Raw genomic sequence first — 21758 nt, forward strand, 5'->3', positions numbered from 1 at the left:
CCGTAGTTCGATTGTTGTTCCTCATATTCTTCTCCCTCATAGTAAATGTCCTCTTCTTCCTCTCCGGGAGTCTTCGACAGTTCTTCTGCGTCGAACTCCTTCTGTTCCTCGACTTCGACGAAGATCGATGGTGGTTTCGTTGGGATAGTGAATTTTTATATCTTCTCGTCGAACTCCCTTTTCCTTTGAAGGATGCTCTCCATCTCTGCCTCCTCTTTTTCTTTTCCATTTCGGAGGCGTGTTCGGCGTCGAGCGCTGGTCTTTTCGATGGAGCTTGCGTCGACGCGACCTTATCTTTCGAAGTCGAACGCCCACTTTCTTGGCCTTGCTTCGACGACCTTTGCTTTTCGGCGGTCTTCGGCACCTGGGAGTCCTTCTCGAAGGATCCGCCGGGCCTTTCGTCCTTGGCTCCGCTCGCGGTCGTCGAAATCTTCGGCACCGGTGTTCCTTTCGAGGACTTTGACTCTGTTTTTCGATAGTCTTTAGTGCTCGACGTCTCTCCTACCTTGTCAGACGTCTTCTTATCGGTCTCTACGACCGTGAAGTCATCCTTATCGGCCTCTACGACCGTGCAGTCATCAAGTCCCTCCGCGACGTTGTCTTCATCGTCGGTGGAGAGGCCCAGTTCGTACATGCCCTCCATGTTGTAGTTGGCTCTCCTCTGTCACTCTCTCACCCGGAGCGTCTTCGGTGTGAAGGCCGAACAGGCGTTGCAGTCCTTGCTCTCGTGGTCAACTGGCAGGCAAAGGTTGCAGCCCGGATGTTGGTCCTTCTGCGCGTATTTATGGTGGCAGTTACGGCAGAATTTAAAAGGTGTCTTGTCCATTCAGGCGCTCAGTGTCCCCGAGTGCGCATTCTCCACTGGACGTCGAAGATCTCGAGGTTCTCCTCCTTCTTCGTCGTCCTGGCTTGTTGTTCTTCCTTTCTGTAGTCTTCCTCAACTTCTTCTTTGATTAAACTCGTGCTTTTTCTTCTTATCTTCGCAAAAAACTCTGGAGCTTCTTGGTGACGATCCAGACCCAACGGCGGAAAAAAGAATCTGAAGATGGCGCCCCGAGGTGGGACTTCCGCAGGACGACGTCACGAGAAGTGCACCAAATGGTGGGACGTCGACGCCCACCTGGGCTACAAAAAAAAAAGAAAAAAGACAAAAGAAAGACTACGATTCCGGACCCAACCACCAGACCGCGGAATAATGCACAGCATAGTAAATCCAGAAAGATTCATGCTGCAAAACAGTGTCTACTACAGCCACACCACGGAACTCCTCTGGACAGATCACCACTGCATGGTACACATGCACGCCACCGTACACACGCACGCCCACTGCCTCCCCCGCAGAAGCTGGAACAAAGTCATTGAAGACCAGCTCACCTCCACGCTTGTCAGCACCCACCACCAACTACGTCAGACGCAAACACCGCAGCACGCAACCTCCACTCCTGGATCACGAACTGCGCCGACACTCTCCCCGCCTCAGAAAGCCACAAGAAAGCAAGCTGGTTCACCCCTTCACTCCAAGAATCCAGATGCTCCTGCAGACGACTCGAAAAGACATGGTGGAACAACAAAACCCCGGAAACACGCGCCACCTACAAAGCAGCCACCACTGCACAACACCAACTCATCAAATCCACAAGGAAGAAATCTCTTGTAGATCGAATCTTCACCAATGCACACAACACCAAAGAGCTCTTCTCCATTATCAAAGAATTTGCCAAACCCTGCAGTAAAACAGATGTCCCACCCTACCAAGACCTCTGCAACAGACTCAGCTCCTTCTTCCACCACAAGATCAAGATGAACTTTGACAACCAAGACCACCTCACCGCTCCAGCACGCCCCTCAAGCGACGCCACCCAACAGACCCTGCACAAATGGATCCCGCTTACGACAGAAAACACCTTGAAGACAATTAAAAGCATTTACTCTGGAGCACCCTCAGACCCCTGCCAACACCACATCTTCCACAGAGCCACCTCTGCGATCGCACCTGATTTACGTCGAATGATCATCTGCTCCTTTGAGACCACCACCTTCCCAGACGACTGGAAACACACCGAAGTCAACCCTCTCCTAAAGAAACCATCCGCAGACCAGACGGACCTCAAGAACGTCAGACTCATCGCCCTGCTACCCTTCGCAGCCAAGGTCACTGAAAAGGCCTTCAACACCCAGCTAGCAAACTTCATCGAAGCTAACAACGTCCTGGACATCTCCCAATCGGATTCCGAAGCAATCACAGCACCGAGACCTCCCTACTCACCGACATCCGCTCCCTCCTCGACCAGAGCGAAATGGCTGCCCTCATACTCCTGGACATCTTGGCTGCATTCAACACCATCTCGCACTGCACCCTAGCCACCAGACTCCACGATGCCGGCATCCGAGGCAAGGCCCTCGACTGGATCCGCTCCTTCCTCACTGGCAGATCTCAGTGGGTCAGACTCCCTCCCTACCTCTCGGAACCGACAGAGACCAACTGTGGAGTACCCCAGGGCTCCTCCCTCAGACCCCCCCTCTTCAACGTTTACATGGCCACCTTCACATCCATCGTCAGGAACCACGGGCTCAACATCGTCTCACAGGCAGACAACACCCAGCTGATCCTCTCCCTCACCAACTAATCCAACATCACCAGACACAACTTCCAAGAAGGGATGAAAGCCGTCGCCAGCTGGATGAACAGCTGCCTGAAACAACTCAGAAAAGACAGAAGTCTTCATCCTTGGCTCCACCTTCTCCACATGGAACGACTCCTAGTGGCCCTCCGCCCCCGGAAATTCCCCCACCCCGACAGACCACGCACTAAACCTCGGCATCCTACTAGACTCATCGCTCACAAGGAATCGCCAGATCAACGCAGTCTCCTCAACCTGCTTCAACATCCTCCGCATGCTTCGAAAGACCTTCAGATGGATCCCAACCGTATCCAGAAAAATTGTGATGCATGCTCCATCAGCAGCAAACTAGACTATGGCAACATTCTTTACGCCGCAATCAACAAGAAACTCCATCACAAACTACAGACTGCCCAGAATGCCGCAGCCAGACTGATCCTCGACATCCCCCGTCACAATCACATCACCCAACAGCTCAGGGTCTCCACTGGCTTCCAGTCGTAAGAAGAATAACCAAACTCCCACATTACTCCAGTTCAGGAAGGACCTCAAGACCTGGCATTTCGGATGATCCCAGCCCTCAATGGAGCCACCTCCCCCTTGAGACTGTCATGGGTGAGTAGTTGCGCTTTACCAACGCGGATTGATTGATCTATCCGCAAATGCAGCATGACACATCCCGAGAGCAACCTAAAACTTAGATCCAGCCACCAACATGCGTTCTTTTTAAATCATTTTTTTCCTACTTTAAAAAGTCTTTGCACAGGTCATCAACTGGTTGAATGCAATTATAACTGAATTAAGAAAGGGCACAGTCAGGGTATTTGCTATATCATATGCGAATCTGGAGGGTATTCAGCATAATAATGGCAGTAAGAATGCCTCACCACCTTGTCACCGATTATTGTGACCAGTGATATCGACTACAATGGTTAGCACTCAAAGTAACGATCCCTGCACACCATAAATAATGTGAATCCACAAAAAATACTTACCACGGTAGGAATTTCGACGTTGGTGGATTGGGCCATCCATGGCATTATCAACAGGAGTAACATCCTGGGAATTGCGTGGTATCGGGGTGTCAGTCATAATTGGGTTTGGGTCGGGTGATTTGTCGGTGGGTTTCAATTCCAACCTCTCGTGGTGGATCCAGAGGTCTGGAGGTTTCACATCCTTGGAGCTCCCTTTGTACTTATGAGACCCATTCACAGATTTACATGCTGCTCTTTTCCTATTTAAAATAAACATGTAAAATAAACAACAACAAAATTTAGGGGACGCATCACAGAAAAAGTTAACACTCACGACCCATATGGCAGGGGTCAGAAGTTTAGAATTATGAAAAATTGCAAAGCAGTTTTTTGGAAGCATACCATTCTGTAATATCACCTTATCTGAATTTATTGGAGTAATGCCGAAAAAACACTGCTATCGAGTTAAGAGGTAAAGGGTGTATGGGAAGCAGAGAAAGAAAGACTTGTAAATTAAGTTGAGAGCATAAAAGAAAGTAAGTTTGGAAACACAACAGGAGAAGGGTGGGAGAAAGTCGCAGAGGTGCTGATGAGCAGTAAAGCTGAGAGGGTGAAAGGAGACAGTGAATTCGGATAAATGACGGATGTAAGAGGGTGAAGGTTGTGAGCGTGACGGGAGGAAGGAGGCATAGCCACAGAGCGATTTGGTCAGAAAATTACATCAGAAACTACTGCTCCTGGTATTTAGTCCCTTTCAATTAATTGTTCTCTGCCTAAATCCAGCAGACCGTCCCAGTAATCCGACAGTTTTTCACAGGCAAGAAGGTATCCAGTTCAGAGATGAGAGATGGAAGGAGTGATCTGCAACTACTTCCAAATAGTTTCATATGGTATTCGAAAGGCTGGCCTCTAAAATAATATGGTAACCTTCTCCTGCACAATCCTTGCCCACAATATGACATACAATAGCAGTAATCATACATTTTCATGGGTGCTGGTTCACCAGACAAGAAATCATTTCTATTTGCAAGGCATTCAAGGGAAGAACACCTTGAGACAAACCAAAAAACAAAGCCAGGATTCAAATTAACCCGCAAAAGTCTCAAAGCATTATAACCTACCCAGCCTCTGACAGCACCCACCAGATCCAGTAAATCTAACTGTAAAACTAACCGAAAAGTATCCTTCAATGTCTGCTACTGGAATCTAAACCATTCACCTTATCTGTATTTACTGGTGTTGCTTTAATAGCTTGTGAAAGTAGTGCACCAGAATATATACCTACAAAGATAAACCTGTAAAACTATTCAGAGTCAATATATTTTGCACTATTCTGAGATCGCTCATATACGCTTAATTTTTAAGATATACAAAACACGCTCTGCAAAATAGCAGAATAAACAAAATAAAATGAGTATCATAATTCGCTAAAAATAAATGACAAACTGTAAAAGCTGAAGGATGCAGTTTACAAAAAGAAAGACTTAGTAAGTACTCACCAATAATTTGGCTATTTAACATTAAGGCATGTATCAAGAGCTTAAACTTTTTTTTGATTCTGGTAGGATTAGCTTCTTGGTAATTAACAATCGTTGATTTATAGAAAAATAAACGAGGGGCGAAATATCTAACATGTGTATTGTAAAAGTGGCAGATAATTCCAGGATTGAGAGATGTGCAATACAACTGATACTTTCCTTAAATGCACCCAACAACCTTTCCATTTTGAGAAATTTCACAGTATGCTTATTGCAGTCATTCATCTTTTCTTCATGGAGAAAAACTTATAGTCACAAAGGTTTAGAGACATGAGCCAATGCTCATAAACACACATTTCCGATACAATACCGGTGAATTTGGAAATGCTGCATAGCATTGTGAATTTGTTCAATAGGTGAAGACACCTGCTGAAGTTCACTGAAGCAATGTGAAAGTCACAGTGGTAACCAATGTGAATCCTGGCGAGTGCAAATTATTTTAGTCCCTAAAACCAAATTATTTTGGGTTAAGGTAGGATCGAAATTTTATAACTTCGAAGTTAAAGCAACAATTAGATATCTTAATGCATCTGCATAATATATCTGGGGGCACAGGCATAACTTTAAGATGATGCTATGCAAGCATGTTACTTTTATTTTATTCCTGAGTTCATAATTTGCTCATCCGGAATTAATTTCTTAAAGTATGCTAATATTTACTAACTGCTATGCTCCAAATACTGGCTTATAATAAAGAATTACTCAAAGATTTAGGGTACCTGCATTGTATGTACAACATTTGTTAAATGTTATTGATGGAGGACATCATAACACTGAAGATGCAACCATTTGATTCCCTTACATATCAACTGAAACAACTTTCAAGCAAAGGAATCTCTCCCAAAAACTCTTCTTGCTTAAACCAATTTAACTGGAAGTTTTTAGCTAGAATTTTGGAATTTATGGGTCTTTACGAGAATCCCACTCAAACACACTGGGACACAGGAAAGACAATCTAATGGCAAGTCTCTGGGCTGGGTACATGGGTATGAAGGCTGGGAATGGCTATGTCAGGAAACAAAATCAAATATGTCTCAAACAAAGGGCATGATGCCAACTAGCAACAGTGCTAGGCAGGCCACTACTGCATCTGCGGTGCTAGAAATGTAACTAAGATTTGGTGTTGCAAGTGGAGCGAGATAGTTCTGATATCCCACTCTGCAAGGTTCATACTTTTTCTGTTGACAGGATGACGAGCGGAGAGTGCACATGATAGCGACTACCACTGCGATGAGGACCGTGATAGCAGCAACACAGACAATGATGATCAGCATGATGTTGTTATCCATGCCAGTGGGGCTGCCATGGGGGCTGTTATTGCCTGCGGAGAGAGAAATATAAACAAAATGTCAGTGCACAAACCAGCAGCCCTGCACATTACAAATATACATCATCAGTAGAGACCAGATCACATCCTTCCAAGGCACGTGCAGCACATGTACAAGCATAGGAAAAGTTCAGTGCCATTATCGTGAACACTGTCAAATAATCATTTAAGGCATTCCTTGACATGCAAATGTTTTAAGAACATTCAGTCCCCCTATAATATTCTAGTACAGGCATATCATTCAAGTGGCAGTGAGCAAGGACTGAAGGGAACTGAAACGCAGATTAAGTGTCAACAACTCTACGGGGAGACACTTAGCAAGGATTGAAACTTTCACAGAGACCAGCTAGATGTGGTGATTGGAACGCAATCATCTTGGAAGGCTATTTCAGCGAGATTGAAATGCTAGAAAACAAAGACCAACTCCACAATAAGCAGGTTAAATGTTTTTAAACTTCTCCTGGACCTGTTATGGATTACATGAACAGTAACTAAAGAACAAGGGACAGGACACAGTAGTTTTAATGTCTTGCTATACACAAGCGCAACGAATAAGAGATTGGTATAAACGTGTGTTTCTTTGGCCAGTAGGGCAAGATCAATTACTTGTAAATCCTATTCAAGATAATGTTAAACATGGAGCGAGTGGGCTCGTGACATTGCTGGCCTTTGGTGAAAAAAAGGAAAATGGGGTCATGCCAATGAAAAGTTTGTAAAAACCGGATGTAAATGAAGGCTGCATGCCCCAGGCACCTCACGTTAGGCACCTGAAAGCAAGCAAGAATTTACAGGTAGAGGCTAGGAGCAAACCATACTTTTACAGGCTCTACATACAGAGGATAGAGTCCTCTGAAAAAGACGATTATCACACAAGTTCACATCATGAAGCTAAGTCCTACCTCAAGGTGAGTAAGGTTTTATGTCACTCTCTGTTAACATACTCCCTACTTTAATATACACATTCCTCACCACCCGTGGACCTCGAAGGCATGATACGAAGAAAAGGTACAGCATCAGAGAGACATTACCGCTGGTGGATGCTCTGTTGTCAAAACCCATATCTGGAGGTCGAATTCCTCTTCCCTGTGATCCCGAGGCTAAAGAAAAAAAAATTGGGACTGTTAGCTTGATATTTAGTAGTTCGTCAAAACTCACAAAGACAACATTGGAATACTAGGGGCCACCTCTAAAAGAGATAAATGTCATCTCGAAAAACAGCAAGTCCAATTTTGATCCTTGCTTGATTCTTTACAGTCCCAAATAACAAGAAAACGTGCAAGTTAAGTATGATTCATAAAGCACAGTGTCTGCCAATGAATTGGACACAACAGTAATGCCCTACTTGCCTCCTTGGGCAAGAGCGTTCTGGAAAAGCATTATGCAGTAAACTCGTCCATTACAAATGACCATACAGGCAAAATGTGACTGTGGTGCAATACAATTGTATTGTAATTACATTAATATAGCGCTTACTATCCCTGATAAGGCGTCAAAGTGCTTTTTTAGCGAGTATCACGCTACTCCGGAACCCTTAAAGGATTAGTGGTGAATTAGTATAGCGAAATCTGAAATCAATTTGAGCAGTAGATATGTTAGTCTGCTATTTGGATTAAGAAGGATAGTGAAGGGATATAAGAGGGAAAAGGTTTGCATTTACATAGCGCTTGCTACCCCTGATTAGGTGTTGAAGCGCTTTTAGGTAAGTAGCACGCTACTCCGGAACCAAAATAGATAGGATTAGTGGTGAATTAGTCTGGGGAAATATGAAATTCATTTGAGCGGTGGACATGTTAGTCTGTTATTTGGATCGGAAAGGATAGTGGAGGGATGAAAGAGGGAAGTGTTTGCATTTATATAGTTCTTGCTACCCCTGATGAGGTGTTGAAGTGCTTTTTGGTGGGTAGCACGCTACTCCTGAAACCAAACAGGATTAATGGGGAATTAGTATAGGAAAATATGAAACTAATTTGAGTGGTGGACATGTTAGTCTGTTATTTGGCTTGAAAAGTAATAGAAGAGGGAAGGGTCTTGAAAGTTTTTTTTTTCTTTTTGGGGAGTTCATAGCAGCAGGAGGGGGTTTGAAGTGAGTTAAGAGGAGGTGGAGGGGAAGAGTCAGAGTGAAGTTTTGGACGGGCTAGTTTGTGAATAGTAAAATAGATATGAGATGATGCAAGGAGGGGTAGAGTCTAGAAAGGGTTATTTTGGGGATCATAGCAGTTGTATTGGGTTTGGGATGAATGAGAGAATGGAGGTAGAGGATATATTTGAAAGGGTGAGGAATAGGGTAGTGCATTGGAAAGAGTAGTAGAATGAGGTTTGAGATGAGTTAGAGGATATATTGCAAGAGATATAGGATGATATCTGGTAGTGCATTAGATTTGCTGAATTAGAAGCTCAGTAATAAATATAAAGATCCATAAGTACATGGAAGGTAACTATATGCCTTAGGAAGGTAATATACGTAGAGTAAAGTTGCATTTAATAAACCCAGACTTTCAATTGTAGATAAATAGTTATGATAAAAGATTTAGCACTAGATATATGAAAGTATTTTACAGTCGCAAACGGTGCGAATCGCAAAATTTGGCCATTTGCGAATACAAAATGGCCTTTGCTTATGTGCGAAAGGCTTTGCATTCGCAAGTTAGGCAATCGCAATTTTTTGTGATTACCTAAATTGCGAATGCAAATAGGGAATCGCAATTTGTGAATCCCTAATGCACATGTAAGAAGACTTTCCTAAATGCGAACTGTGAATTTAGGAAACGCTAATTACCATCAACTTCAAGTTGATGGTAACCATGTGTGAATTTTGAAAAAGGCACAAAAATGCATTTTTCTAAGTGCCATGTTGGGCACACATTTCCCCATAGGCATGTGTGCACTTTTGTTATATCAAAGCCAAAAGAACTTTGTCTATACCGCCTAGAGCATATTCTACTCGGAAAATAGGAGCATCCATGGCCTTTTTATGCAACATTCCCATAGCTGACAAAAGCAGCTACCTGGTCCAAGTCACGCACCTTCTTTATGGGCTCTTTGAACAAGAGAGCTTGCACTACCTGCAGTAAGACTTTCAGGTGGCTCTTCTAGAGCTGCTCTAATGTAGGTGAAAAATATAGCATTTTGAAAAGTAATGGCAGGGTGTATCCCTGTTGGAGAATTTAGAGGACTCATCTGTCCAATGTAATCCGTCACTGCCCCTGGAAAAAAGTGTTGGATCAGACCTCCTCCAGGGTGGTTGTGATTTGCTAACAGCAAACTAAAGTGGTTTGGAGGTTGTTGCCGCAAGGATGATGGCGGAGCGGAGGGTACAGAGAAGATCAGTGTCCTGATCCCCACTGCCTACCCCTAAAGGGCTGGGTTGGGTGCGGAGGCGGTGGGGGGGGTGGGGGGGGGGGGGGGGGGGGGAGGGACCTCCATTGTTTATAGTCCAACCATCTGTTAAAGCTGTGAAAGGTATTGGTTTGCTGAGAGGAGTGCCTGGCAAGAGCACAAAGGCCCAAGGAATGCGACATGGCCTTTCCTTCCTTAAAACGTTACAGTGCAGAATCTACTTTACTACCAAATAGACGAGACCAGTCAAATATGATATTAATAACAGAGGTCTGGACATCCCCAGAAAAATAAAAGATCTCATCAAAAATAGAAACTAGGACCACACTGGTACGCGCTGCTTGGCCTCAGCAACAAGTGGTGTTCAAGCCAGACCAAGGGACATACTGAGACCCATACTGGCCATTCTGAATGGTTTGTGCCAGGGAGGCCAAAATGTCAAAGCCATGTCCCAAAGGCCGTGCGTTTATCAGCCGAGTAAACAAATGGTGTTGACTGAATTCAAAGCCAAGGTGGCACAGAATAACACATGTTTCCAGAATGCTTCGATCCTTTTTGACTCTGTCCGGGGAGTTGTGGAAAAGAGTTAGGATTCTCTTTGCCAGTAGACCCCTGTAGCACCAGACTCTCGGGAGTGGGATACTGAGCCAGAAAATCAGGGAAGCCTAGCTTCAGCCTGTGGCATTTGACAATCTGCCGGTTCACCGGTGGGCATGAACAAGGCTTTGTCCATGTGCCCATCAAAGTATTAGTCAGGGCCACATTAAAGGGAAACGAGCACAGGGGAAGCCTGTTCTGGTTGCAGAACCTCTGTCAGTAAGTTAGTTTTAACCTCCACAAAAGGAAGTTTTAGGCCCTAAACTTCTAATGCAGGTCTAATGACCACAGCGAAGAAAGCACTTTCTTGGGTTGGAGGCCCAGCTGAAGTAATCAACCCAGTTCCCGGGGATGCATCAAGCCCATTGGCCTGCCACAAGTCCCAAGTCTGAATTGTCGCCATCAGCACGGTCATCTCCAAATGGCTGCGGGATATAATCACTCTGAATCAAACAGTTAGTAGAACACCTGAGGCTGGTGTGGTGAGAAGAAACATTTTACTTACCCAGTAGACATTTGTTTGTGCCATGTAGTGCTACAGATTCACATGTTGTGCATGATCCTGCCATCTAGCGTTGGGCCTGAATGTTTGCAAGTTGTTACTCTTCAAAGAAGTCTTTCGAGGGATGAGGTACTAAGACTCCTCCTCTTGCATGAAATGCGCATAGCCATCGACGCAATTCTTTGTGAGGACACATTTTAAAAACAAAGTGATGTATAGAGAGATGTCCTTGCAAAAACAGAAAAGTAAGCTAGAAAGATTACTGCATTGGCCACAGGTATACGGGGAGGAGGGTGGAGCCACAGAACTACATGCCACAAACAGATACCTACTGGGTGAGTAACATTTCCCCTTCGAGGCATGTATGGCTGTAGATACACATGCTGTACACAGACTGTAAAGCAGTCCTTTGAAAAGCAGTAGATAGCAGTGGGCTTTGCAGAATATTGAGAAAGTGTATGAAGTACTGCCTGGCCAATGTTGGATTGTTGGTGGGTTGGCACATCCACACAGTAATATTTGGTAAAGGTGTGTAGTGTAGCTGCTTTGCATATGTCAGCTATTGGAATGTTTAGCAGGAAAGTCATGGAGGCTCCTTTTTTGCGAGTGGAGTGGGCTCTAGGAGGAACGGGCAAGGTAATCTTAGCTAAGCACAGCACGTCTGGAGGCACTTTACTATCCATCTTGCAATGCCTGATTTGGAAAGGGCTTTCCGTTTGTGGGGTTAGGAGAAAGCAACAAAACCTGTTGTGTTTTTCTCAAATGCTTAGTTCTGTCAATGTAGTACATGAGGGTTTGCTTAACATCCAAAACATGGAGCGCCCGTTTCGCAACCCTATCAGGTTGTGGGGGGAAAAAAAGGGAATTCAATGGCTTGGATAAGGTGAAACTGAGAAACCACCATGGAGAGGAATTATAGGTTGGTGAAGAGGACAACCCTTTCCCTGTTGACCTGGAAAATAAGTTCTTACAAGGTTAGTACCTGAAGCTCACGGACACATCTGAGCGAATTGATGGCAACCAGAAACGCCACCTTCCAAGATAGAAAATGAGGGGGACAGGAATGGAGGAAATCGAAAGTCAAGACAATGTTGAGGTTCCAGGTGGGAGCTGGTGGAACCAGAAGGAATGACCCTCCATAAAAACCTGATGACTGGAATTCAGGAGAGCGAAAATGTGTTGGTCTGTTTTGAAGATAGGCAGCGACTGCAGCGAAGTGTACCCGTATAGAGGTTTAGGCCAAACCCGATCCCTGCACTTTGGCTGAATCTCTTCTACTTGGCCACATAACAGGCACAGGTGGTAGGCCATACAAGCTTCCTTGAGAATTCTCATGCATTCAGATGAAAGATTATGGTACCCAATCTCTAGGAACTCAGGAGCCAGATTGCAAGATTGAGAGACCTGAGGTTCTGGTGCCTGATTTCGCCATGGTTCTGCGTGAGAAGGTCAGGCCTGTTGGGGAGCCTCTGGTACAGAACCACCAAGAGCTTGAGCTGAGTCGCGAACCAGGGGTGGCAAGCCCAGGTAGGAGTCACCAGAATGACGGTGAGAGGTGTTTGCCGAAGCCTTAGAACCACAAAGGAGAGTCATGGGAAAAGAGAAAAAGCATAGGAAAATCAACTTGACCAACTCATTAAAAGTGCATTGCCTCTGGACTGTGGGTGTCGATATCTGGAAGTGAAGCTTAGGCATTTGAATTTTCTGCTGTGGCGAATAGGTCTATCTCTGGCAAGCCCCACTGGAGGCGGACTTGAGGGTGATTTTCTCACTTGTGGACTTGTTGATGCATCCTGTTTAGGAGATTGTCCACTCCCAGAAGGTACTCTGCTAGCAGATCGATTTTGTGTCACAGAGCCCAAAGCCAAATGCTCTGGGCTAGGTGAGAGAGTTGGTGAGATCGGTTGCCCCTTGCTTTTGAAGATAATATATTGCTGTCATGTTGTCTGTCTTGAGGAGGACTACCTTGCCAGTCAGGTGGAGGACGAATGTTTTTGATGCAAGGTAAACAGCTAGTCGTTTCAGGTAATTTATGTGGAGACTCTGGTGGCTGGCTTCTCACTGACCTTGGACAGTCAGATCCTGTAAGAGCGCACCCAATCCCGTAAGGGAGGCGTCTGTTATGGTCCCCTGTGGAACTGCGTCGATAAAAGACCGCCCCTGCAACCGGTTGTTAGCGTTACACAACTGCAGAGAGAGCGACAAGTGTTACAGCCGATGAACACTAGATTTTCTCAATGACTCTCCGCTTGAGACCACTGGTGTGTAAAGCACTCCTGCAACTGACGCATCTGTAATCTGGCATGGAGGATTGTAGCAAAACAAGAGGCCATCAAGCTGAGGAAGTGGATAACTGTCATAACTATGACTTGTCGGTCTGGTTGGAAAAGAGGAATGAGTGTTTGAAAGGACTGTTTCCTGTAAGTATTTGGATAGGCCATACCAACCTACGAGTTGAGGGTTGCCCCTAGGTAGGGCTGGATCTGGAGTAGTTGGAGGGGGGATTTTGTGGCATTGATATTAAAAGCAAGTTCGCGAAGTAGGGTGATGGTGACCTGTGTGTGCTTGCAGCATTTCTGATGGGTGGCACTCTTGATGAGCCAGTTGTCCAGATAAGGTAAGACGTTGACGTCTTGCCTGCGCAAGTGAAGGCAACAACCATGAGGCACATGGCGAAAACCCTGGGCGCTGTGGTGACTCTGAAGGGGAGCCCCTTGAATGCTGGTAGGTCATGGAGGCATCTGGGGAGGTGGACTTTGTGCCTCCATGAGAGTGAGTGCAACAAAAGAAGCCACGATTCGCTGGCATTTGAAGGGCGCCTAAAGCCTTTGCTGTCTATGTATCCTTTTTGATTTTTTACAGCATCTGGTCAACTTGCAGGCCGAACAGATGTTGACAACTAAACAGCAAATTGAGTACATTTTGCTGGACGTCCGGCTTAAAGCTTGAGATTCAGAGCTAGGTATGCCTGCCCAGGAGGACACTGGAGTTGATTTCCCTCACAGCACTGCCTGTGGCATCTCGGGCACTTAGTATGGTGGTATTAGAGACCTGCTTCACTTCAGCAACAATCTCGTAATCCTCCTTTCGGTGCTCCTGTGGGAAATGATAGCGGAGCGCCTTCGTCTTATCCCATTGGTCATAGTCATAGCTAGAGAGAAAGCTGACAGAAATGGCAATCCGCCAGTGGTTGGGCGATTGTGCAGCCACTCACTTATCAGCTGCATCGCTGCCTTTACTACCCTCATCTGTTGGAGAGGCATCACCAGCAGCTGGCAAGTTAGCTATCTTACAAGCACTTGCAACCACAAGGAATCGGATGGGATCTAGCCCAGTAGATTAGTAGGGGACGCCTTATATTCTTGTCCACCCTGGGCCTGATAACCCTGGCGTAGACGGGATCCTGAAACAAATCAGGGGTGTGATGGAGCATGCCCCGGAGCATGGGGAGGTACTGGGTAGAAAGGTGAGTGGAGGAAAGGGTTTCAAAAAGGAAGTCCTCATCCAAAGGCTCAGTATGGAGATTCTACCTTATGGAAGATGGCATTCCTATCAATCAGTTAATGGTACGAGGTGGACTCATCGGGGGCAGGGTTGTGCAGGGTAGAACTCTAGGTCTATGTTACCTGGTGGATCAGCATCATAGGAAGCCCAGGGATCCCCTTGTAGAGATGTATCAAAGGTATTCCCTTCTCTGTGTCTGAGTGAGGAGACCCATGAGTTGTGCAAGGATGCGGGTTGCATGATAACAGGCAGAGAAGGGGAAAACTGTGGAGAGGGGCTGGGTGGGGAAGGAGAAAAGGGCAAAGGGGCTAATAGCCATATCTGCTATCTTGCAATGCTTGGGCGAAAGGGTCAAGTCCAAAGCTTCTTCAAAAAAAAGCTGCAGCTTGGAGGGTTGAGCACCAGAACCCAGAGGGCCGGCTCGGATGCAGCCCATATGGGGATGGATGAGATGTTTCTAGCTGGTGGTGTTCTCCTCTTGCAGCTTTTGGTGGGTTGGTTCGACAGCATCTGAGCTGAGGCTGGTCTTCGATGTTGACTTCAAGATTCTTGGCTCCGAGGCTGTTTACGACTTAGACATTGAAGGTGTCAGCTCCAGTGGGCGGGCCGGCGCAGTGTGTGCTGGCGTTGACTTTTTTTCTGTGCCAAACCGATGCTGGGCAGACATCTGAAGGTGGTGTTCAGAGGAGACCATGGGCCAAAGGCAGTAGTGTTCCGACAGCCGTACTGGAGGCCCCAGAGCAGCAGGACGATCCTTATCCTGGATCTGCTCAACATAAGAGCAGTGGCAAGGGAAGTCTGTACTTATAGTGCATGCTGCGCTGGAAGGAAGTCCTCGATCCAAATCAGAGCTGGAGCTATCAGAGGGGGAGAAGGTCCCCTCATCTGATGCCCAAGGTTGAGGGTGATGTACCCCCTCATGATCTTCAGGGGCCGATGGGGTCTGGTGTGTAGTCTTCACTTCTTCACGACATCTCGTGGCGTCAAGCTTGAAGGTCATGGAGGATCTTCTTGGATCAGCAGGCCTTGCAGGTAACTTCGTTATATCTGGGAGACAGACACAAATTACAGACTTGATGGAGGTCAGTCCTAGGGTACTTCGTGTGGCAGCGAGGACAGTAATAAAAAGGCATCCGTTCTATTACCATTGCGACATGGTTAAGGGACAGGAGACAGAAGGAGGGCCTGAAGTGCAAAGGCCCACATGGGCCAAAGTCGACCCAAGAGTTCCCCGGAGAAGCTTAAGCCATCGACCAGAGACAAGAGACAAATGGAAAACGTGTTCAATAACAATACCGACAGTGGGGAAGAACCGTGGAGAGTGAAAAGAGGACTGCAGCAGTGTCAAACCAGAACACGAGAGCACATGTCCGAACCAGACGGCAGAAAGAAAACAAACTTCAATGGAGTTGATGAACATGCGTATTATCAGCAAGAGGAGTCATCGCAGCACTTCAGGACTCAAAAGACTTCTTTGAAGAAAAACAACTTGCACACATCTGGGCCCAACACTGGATGGCCGTAGTATGCACAGCTTGTGTATCTACAGCAACATATGCCTCAACATGAATAGAACTGCATGAATGGGTGTGCCTTTCTGACTCCGCTCTACAGTTGGCTGGTTTCATTTTTAGTTTACTACTGAACCAACAGATTAGTTTTTGACTTTCTAGAAACGGAAGGCAGCACATTGCTCATAGCTGGTATGAAGTGTTCACGCATCATATTAAAAGCAGAATTGAGAGAGAAGAGACTAGTATAAGGAGCAAGGACTCATTGAGTCAAGGAGGAAAAATTAATATTGTGGATTGAGATCTTATAATCATCCTTGGTGGGGAGAGAGGTAAGAGGGAGCTGAAAGTCCATCGGACATTGTCTGACCAGGCAACTAGATGGATGGTGTCAATCCTCATGTAAAAATTTATAATGAAAACTGCATCTAGTCTGTGACCTTTGCTTTGGGTAGGGTTGTGTACTGAGTGAAGCCTATATCAAGACCGAAGGTAGTAAAGAAGGCGGCTACTCATTGGAATGGATATTGTGACGCAAGTCTACTGATACTGTAAAGGATGATGTCATTGAGAAGAGAGACGCCACTTTTTTTTTTACGTTGTTTAATATTTCTATACTCGTTACTGGAGGACAGAAGCAAACAGTTTTGGTGTGTTTATAAGAGGTAGTAAGATTAAAATGCATGACACACACAACCTGATACAGCGACAGGTTAGGATGGGTATAAATGAAAATGTTCATTTGTTTGATGACGTCAGCTGAGGCCCTGAGAACCACTGAGACATCATTCACAGGATGGCCCCTTCAAATGAAGTGGATTTGTAAGAGGATTGCCAATCTGCACACAAAAGGGATTAGATTATTACAGAGTGTGACTCATATTGGAACAAGTAAAACGTTTCTCATTTGGTGGTGGCACTTGAACTGCACATTCACAAATAAAGGTACGTGCAGCACAAGCTAATTGTACGTCAGGACAATAAAGCGTAGCCATTCTCATGATCTATAAAACTTGATCATAATCCCAAAACAGATTAAACACATTATTGAACGAGGAACTAATAAATTAAAAGACAAAACTAATTGAAACATTAATTCTAAAGTAGAAAAATAACTACGAGGATGGTGTTAAAGCTACAATTATTTCGTCGTTCCCACACCTTTGAGTTTACTGGTATAATCATCTCATGAAGCCAAAATGTTGTTTAGAAACATTTTAAAAAACATTTTAGATTTAACCGCTAGGTGTCAGAGCGCAGAAAGCTGTACATATACGAACATGCCAACGTTACGATTGGATATTGGAATATCCAGCTAATTAAATTTTGTACATCTAAACATGATGCTCACGAAATTTGAAACATTTCGCATTGCACATTTTGCGTTACGTGACTACAGCAAAGGTTTGTATTACGTAATTTCAGGTCACTTTTCCTCACGTGAAACTGGTTTGAGCAGACACTCTGCTTGAACAAGTCTTCTAGTGGTATCTCGTTGGTTTGTTTTTTTTTGAAACGTTAATCCGTCACGTGTACCTACTAATCCGCCACGTGTTACAGTCCACGTCATTTTGTGTAATCTTCGCACACCGCTGATTTAAACCTGTGACTTGTAAACTATACCAAGAGTACTACTGCAGCAGGAGCGTTCGCACTTTTAAAGACCAAGCTTCACTTTATGTTCACAAACCAATTGGTGCATTTTTGTCTTGAGGCTGACAAGCGTTTATGGCCCCAAAACACTCGCCTCTAATCCTGATCTCGATACAGACCTAGCACTGGTGATGCACGTGATGTACATGGAGCTTAGGCGTGGCCGTGACCCACCCCAGGACCATCGGTTTTGTGTGCAAACCTGCACCGCTCATAGCCACGGAGAAAGCATTCTGAAATGCCTTTGTCATGTGAAGCAAATCTGTAGAAATCTTGTCAAAAACAAAATATATCTGCTACCGTGAGGCTGGGGGCAAGCAGCGCTGGGAAGTGGCAGGTCGACTGCAGGGGTGTGTGCGTTTTAAATTCCAATTTAAACAGGACATTCTTGGAAGGCAGGGACACAAACAACTACTGTCCGAGGTCCAAGCCCAGAGAACAGTGAGAGGAGGCCACTGAGGCCTACTGCGGGAGGGTGAATCTCCAGGGAGAGTGACTGAAGGGCACGCCCCATACCCAAAGCACCCAGAACAATGCCAACGACTATGCATTTTAGGGGAGTGATTTGTGTTGTCAGGTGTGATGCCATTAATAGTAGCTTGGGGTGAGGAGCAGCTGCGATTCTAACAGCAATTAAAACAAGCATTTGCAATGCAATAGGTCTCGCAATTGCGAGAGTTTGAACTCTTGGCGTTGTAAATAACAATGCCTTTTATTTGTGTGTTGAATCCGTGCAAGCGGTGCATACACACGCACTTTGTACTTATAGTCTTAGGTTACGAGAAGCAAAGCTGGCAGTAAAAGAGGCGCAGTTACTGCCAGCCTTGCTTCTCACAAGCAACAACTATAAGTACAATGTGCTGTTTAAGCACTGCTTTCAGGTTTTCAAAACACAAATAAAAGGCATTGTCATTTATAATGCCAATAGCTCAAACTCTTGTAAATGCGAGACATATTGCATTGCAAATGCATGTCAATCTGATATTAGCAAAAACAAATCCACATAAGCCTGCATAGATTTGTGTCTTATAGAGACGATGTGTAGTCATTGCCAGATGCAGTCAGGCTCTGAATGTAAATTGTGCTGCAAACCTTGTTTTGATTCGATAAAGTTTCTTCAAAATTAAAAAAAAGGTGTTTCCTAAACACGAAGTAGCGTTTTACTTTAGGGCATCACATTATGTCACTGTTTCGAGACACAATTATTAAAAAAGAGTTTTTAAAATGCACTGACAAAATATTCTTACCGCACTATGATGACAATTTTATTAGTGAACCCAAGTCCGTGTACCCTATGTTTTAGGCCTCAGCTATCACACATGGAGCAATTTTAGAGGCCATATAAACGCGCATGAGTTTTTTTGTGTACAGCATAGAGTTCAAATTAGGCCCTTCCCCAAATTGTGCAGCCCACATCCCGTAGGCAAGTTTGCCACAGCTCTTTTAGAGACCCCCCCACTATCCCCAGTTTTTTTCGTCCCACTTAAAGCCCTGAATATGAGAGCGGATTTTAATGTGAAAGTTCCCCTTTCTAGCATAGACAATGCAGCGCCACCCCACAAAGCAAATAGTTTCTCTCAATACCTACACAGGATCACACAGAAAGTGGTCCTAAATCACACACAAACACCTTCATGCCATCTAGTCATAAAGACACGTCAAACTTGTTAAATATTATACAGTAATTATATGAAAAATGTTATAACTCATAACCGACGCTCCACCGGTTATAATTGCTACAGACATAGTTCCGATGTGTGATACCACAAAATAACAGCCTCTAGCATGCACATACATCAACGCACTTGTATTGTATGTGTAAGTGTATGCATCAGTGTACTGGTATACACCCATCTCTATGTGCTGACTGATTCGCACGTCACCATTTAACTTATCGCTGTAACGTCTTTGCCCCAACTTAAACATATTTAACAGTACTTTCGCCAAAAAGGCGGCAATGGTCCTTTTACGTTGGGGTGCACAGCGTTTGCAGTGTGTATACTCACACAGTGCTTCTCCTGCTGGCCTAGTAGTCCATGGTTTGCAGGAAACACAAGGGGTTTCATACTGAAGAGGCATGCACAGGGCTGGATTTAAACATCATGCGGCGACCCTTTGCCCATTTCTAGTCAAAAGCATTGTGGTAAATAAACAGAGGCAAGAGAAAGAGGCGAAGGTGAGGCGGGCTGCTGCTGGCGAAGCATGGAGAAAACCTCACACAGGCGCGGCAGAAAAGCAATCTAAACAGGGGCTCCAGGCTCCATTTTCAGCAGGCTCCTCGACTGGGCATCACCGGCGGCAGGAAGGCGTGGCGGAGCCCGGTGCAGCCAGCATTCCTCCGGGAGGACGAGAGCATCACCGGCAGCGAGGGATGGCAAGGCGAGGAGGAGGAGACAGGGAGCCTCAGCTAAGATGGCTAACGGCGAGCAGCGCTCCCTTCCGCGCTGAGGCAGATTAGTCAAGGCGCAGGCACCAGCCTCCAGCCGAGTGTGCACAATAATTCACAGTCGTGCGGCACTGATGGGCGTTTCATTTAATTACGCCTGCCCCTCACACCCCAGACATGCATGTAGCTGGCCAGCTCCCTCTACCACGAGCGCGTGCGCACACACACACACACACACACAAACACACACCCTTAGCTATCATGCCAGGATGCAATAGCCCCAAAATAATGACATTATCGTGCTTACTTTGGAAGACCTTGTCTGCAGGCAGTTGGCATAGCAACGCATAAGAAAGGCCATTTCCTGGATAACGAACAGGCAGCCTCCCGTCCCACATTGTAAAATAAAATATAAAGAGGTTCTCGACCTTAGGAGGCACCAGGCATCGCTGCTTCCTCTGCAGGCTGCGGTGCCGGTCAGGGAGCCAGATGCAGCCCGGATGGATGCTCACCGGTGCCTCCTTCCGCAGCCCTTCCCTCCTGGTACTATAAAATATTCAGCCCACAGAGCAGTCACGAGCGCAGCCGGGGCATTGTTTGAGTGCGCATAAGTGAAAGCGCGGTGGGAGAGCGTGCGAGACGAAGTGAGCGTGCACATCTGTTGGGACGGCCGCAAGCTGACATTGCCAGAGAAGAGACCGCATGAGCGTGCACATCGGCTTTCTGGGCAAGTGCACATCTTCTGTCCCCCTTCGGCAACCAAGTCGATGGCAATAGATCTTGCCAAGGTGAGCAGCACATGCGCTGCGTCGCTCGGCGAGACCTAAAAAAGAGCTATTTTTTTCTAGATTCGAGTTAAAACCATAACTTTCAATTATCTTTAGTTTTGGAAGGGAATTTTAATATTATTTATATATACATAGCTCTCTTTAACAACTTTTGATTCCAGTGAATGTAGTGATTTTGCAATTATGTACACGGAGTCCTCGACAAAAACAAAAACCTTGTGTGGGCCCTCAGGTCTGCATAGCAAGGTCAGGGAAGGGGGCAATGGCTGGGCCCTGCTCCCAACCCCTGTGAACAACCCTAGACAGTGAACATTCTCCAGGTGGAAGGGAGCACCCAAGGGGCCCTGCACCCAGAACCGGGCTTACATTCAAGCCTAGCGCCAGGACATCCTGCTCGTGGATTCATTCTTTCATACCACTCACACCAGTTGTGCCTGCCACCCAGGCCGTGGGCAGTTGCACTAGGGACTTCTTACTTGTGTTTTTGCAGGATTTATGAAAGTTCTAAAAAATTGTAGCTGAAAATTCAAGGCAAAATGCCAGTTCATAGGATTCACCAATCGAAGACTGCATCTGCGAATCCCGCAGTGAAACCAGGAGCTTTATTTCATTATCTCAATTCCTTGGAATGTTCTCCCCCCCCCCCCCCACCTCTCCCCAGCTACCTAGGGTCAGAGATGTTGCTCCTGACTACTTAAATGCCTCCTTCACTGTGCCTGGCATCCTGCAAAGCCAGCAGCAACAAATATTTTCTGTTGCGACCAGCTGAGGGGCAAAATGTCAACCTGTTCAGTCGCATTTATTTATTTCTTCTAATTTACCATTCACGAACTGTCAAGACATCACTCTTATTTATCCAATGGAAGCCCAGGCAACTTTATATAAAGGAAATGGCTCAAAATCTATTGAACAGATTAATGGCAAACCACAGAAGTTTTTAGCCCGAGAGATCTGGCCATCTGCCAAGTTTGGTGTAATTTCATTCTACAGTTTTGGCTGAAGCAGAGAGCAAAAACACCTA

The 21758-nt window shown here is 45.6% G+C and overlaps 1 protein-coding gene across 10 annotated transcripts in view; it reads right to left on the bottom strand.

The window, feature by feature from the left end:
* Positions 1 to 21758, bottom strand: part of NEO1 (neogenin 1) — a 552683-nt gene that overhangs the window by 40667 nt on the left and 490258 nt on the right. For all 10 annotated transcript variants that reach the window (XM_085643916.1, XM_085643915.1, XM_085643913.1 and 7 more), the window contains 3 exons: positions 7489 to 7557; positions 6307 to 6454; positions 3617 to 3855 (listed from right to left, as the gene is read on the bottom strand). In XM_085643916.1, coding sequence (XP_085500042.1) covers positions 3617 to 3855; positions 6307 to 6454; positions 7489 to 7557 — 456 coding nt within the window. The remainder of the gene's footprint in view (positions 1 to 3616; positions 3856 to 6306; positions 6455 to 7488; positions 7558 to 21758) is intronic.

This window comes from Triturus cristatus, chromosome 3_1, assembly GCF_964204655.1.
Source record: "Triturus cristatus chromosome 3_1, aTriCri1.1, whole genome shotgun sequence".
Lineage (NCBI taxonomy): Eukaryota > Metazoa > Chordata > Amphibia > Caudata > Salamandridae > Triturus > Triturus cristatus.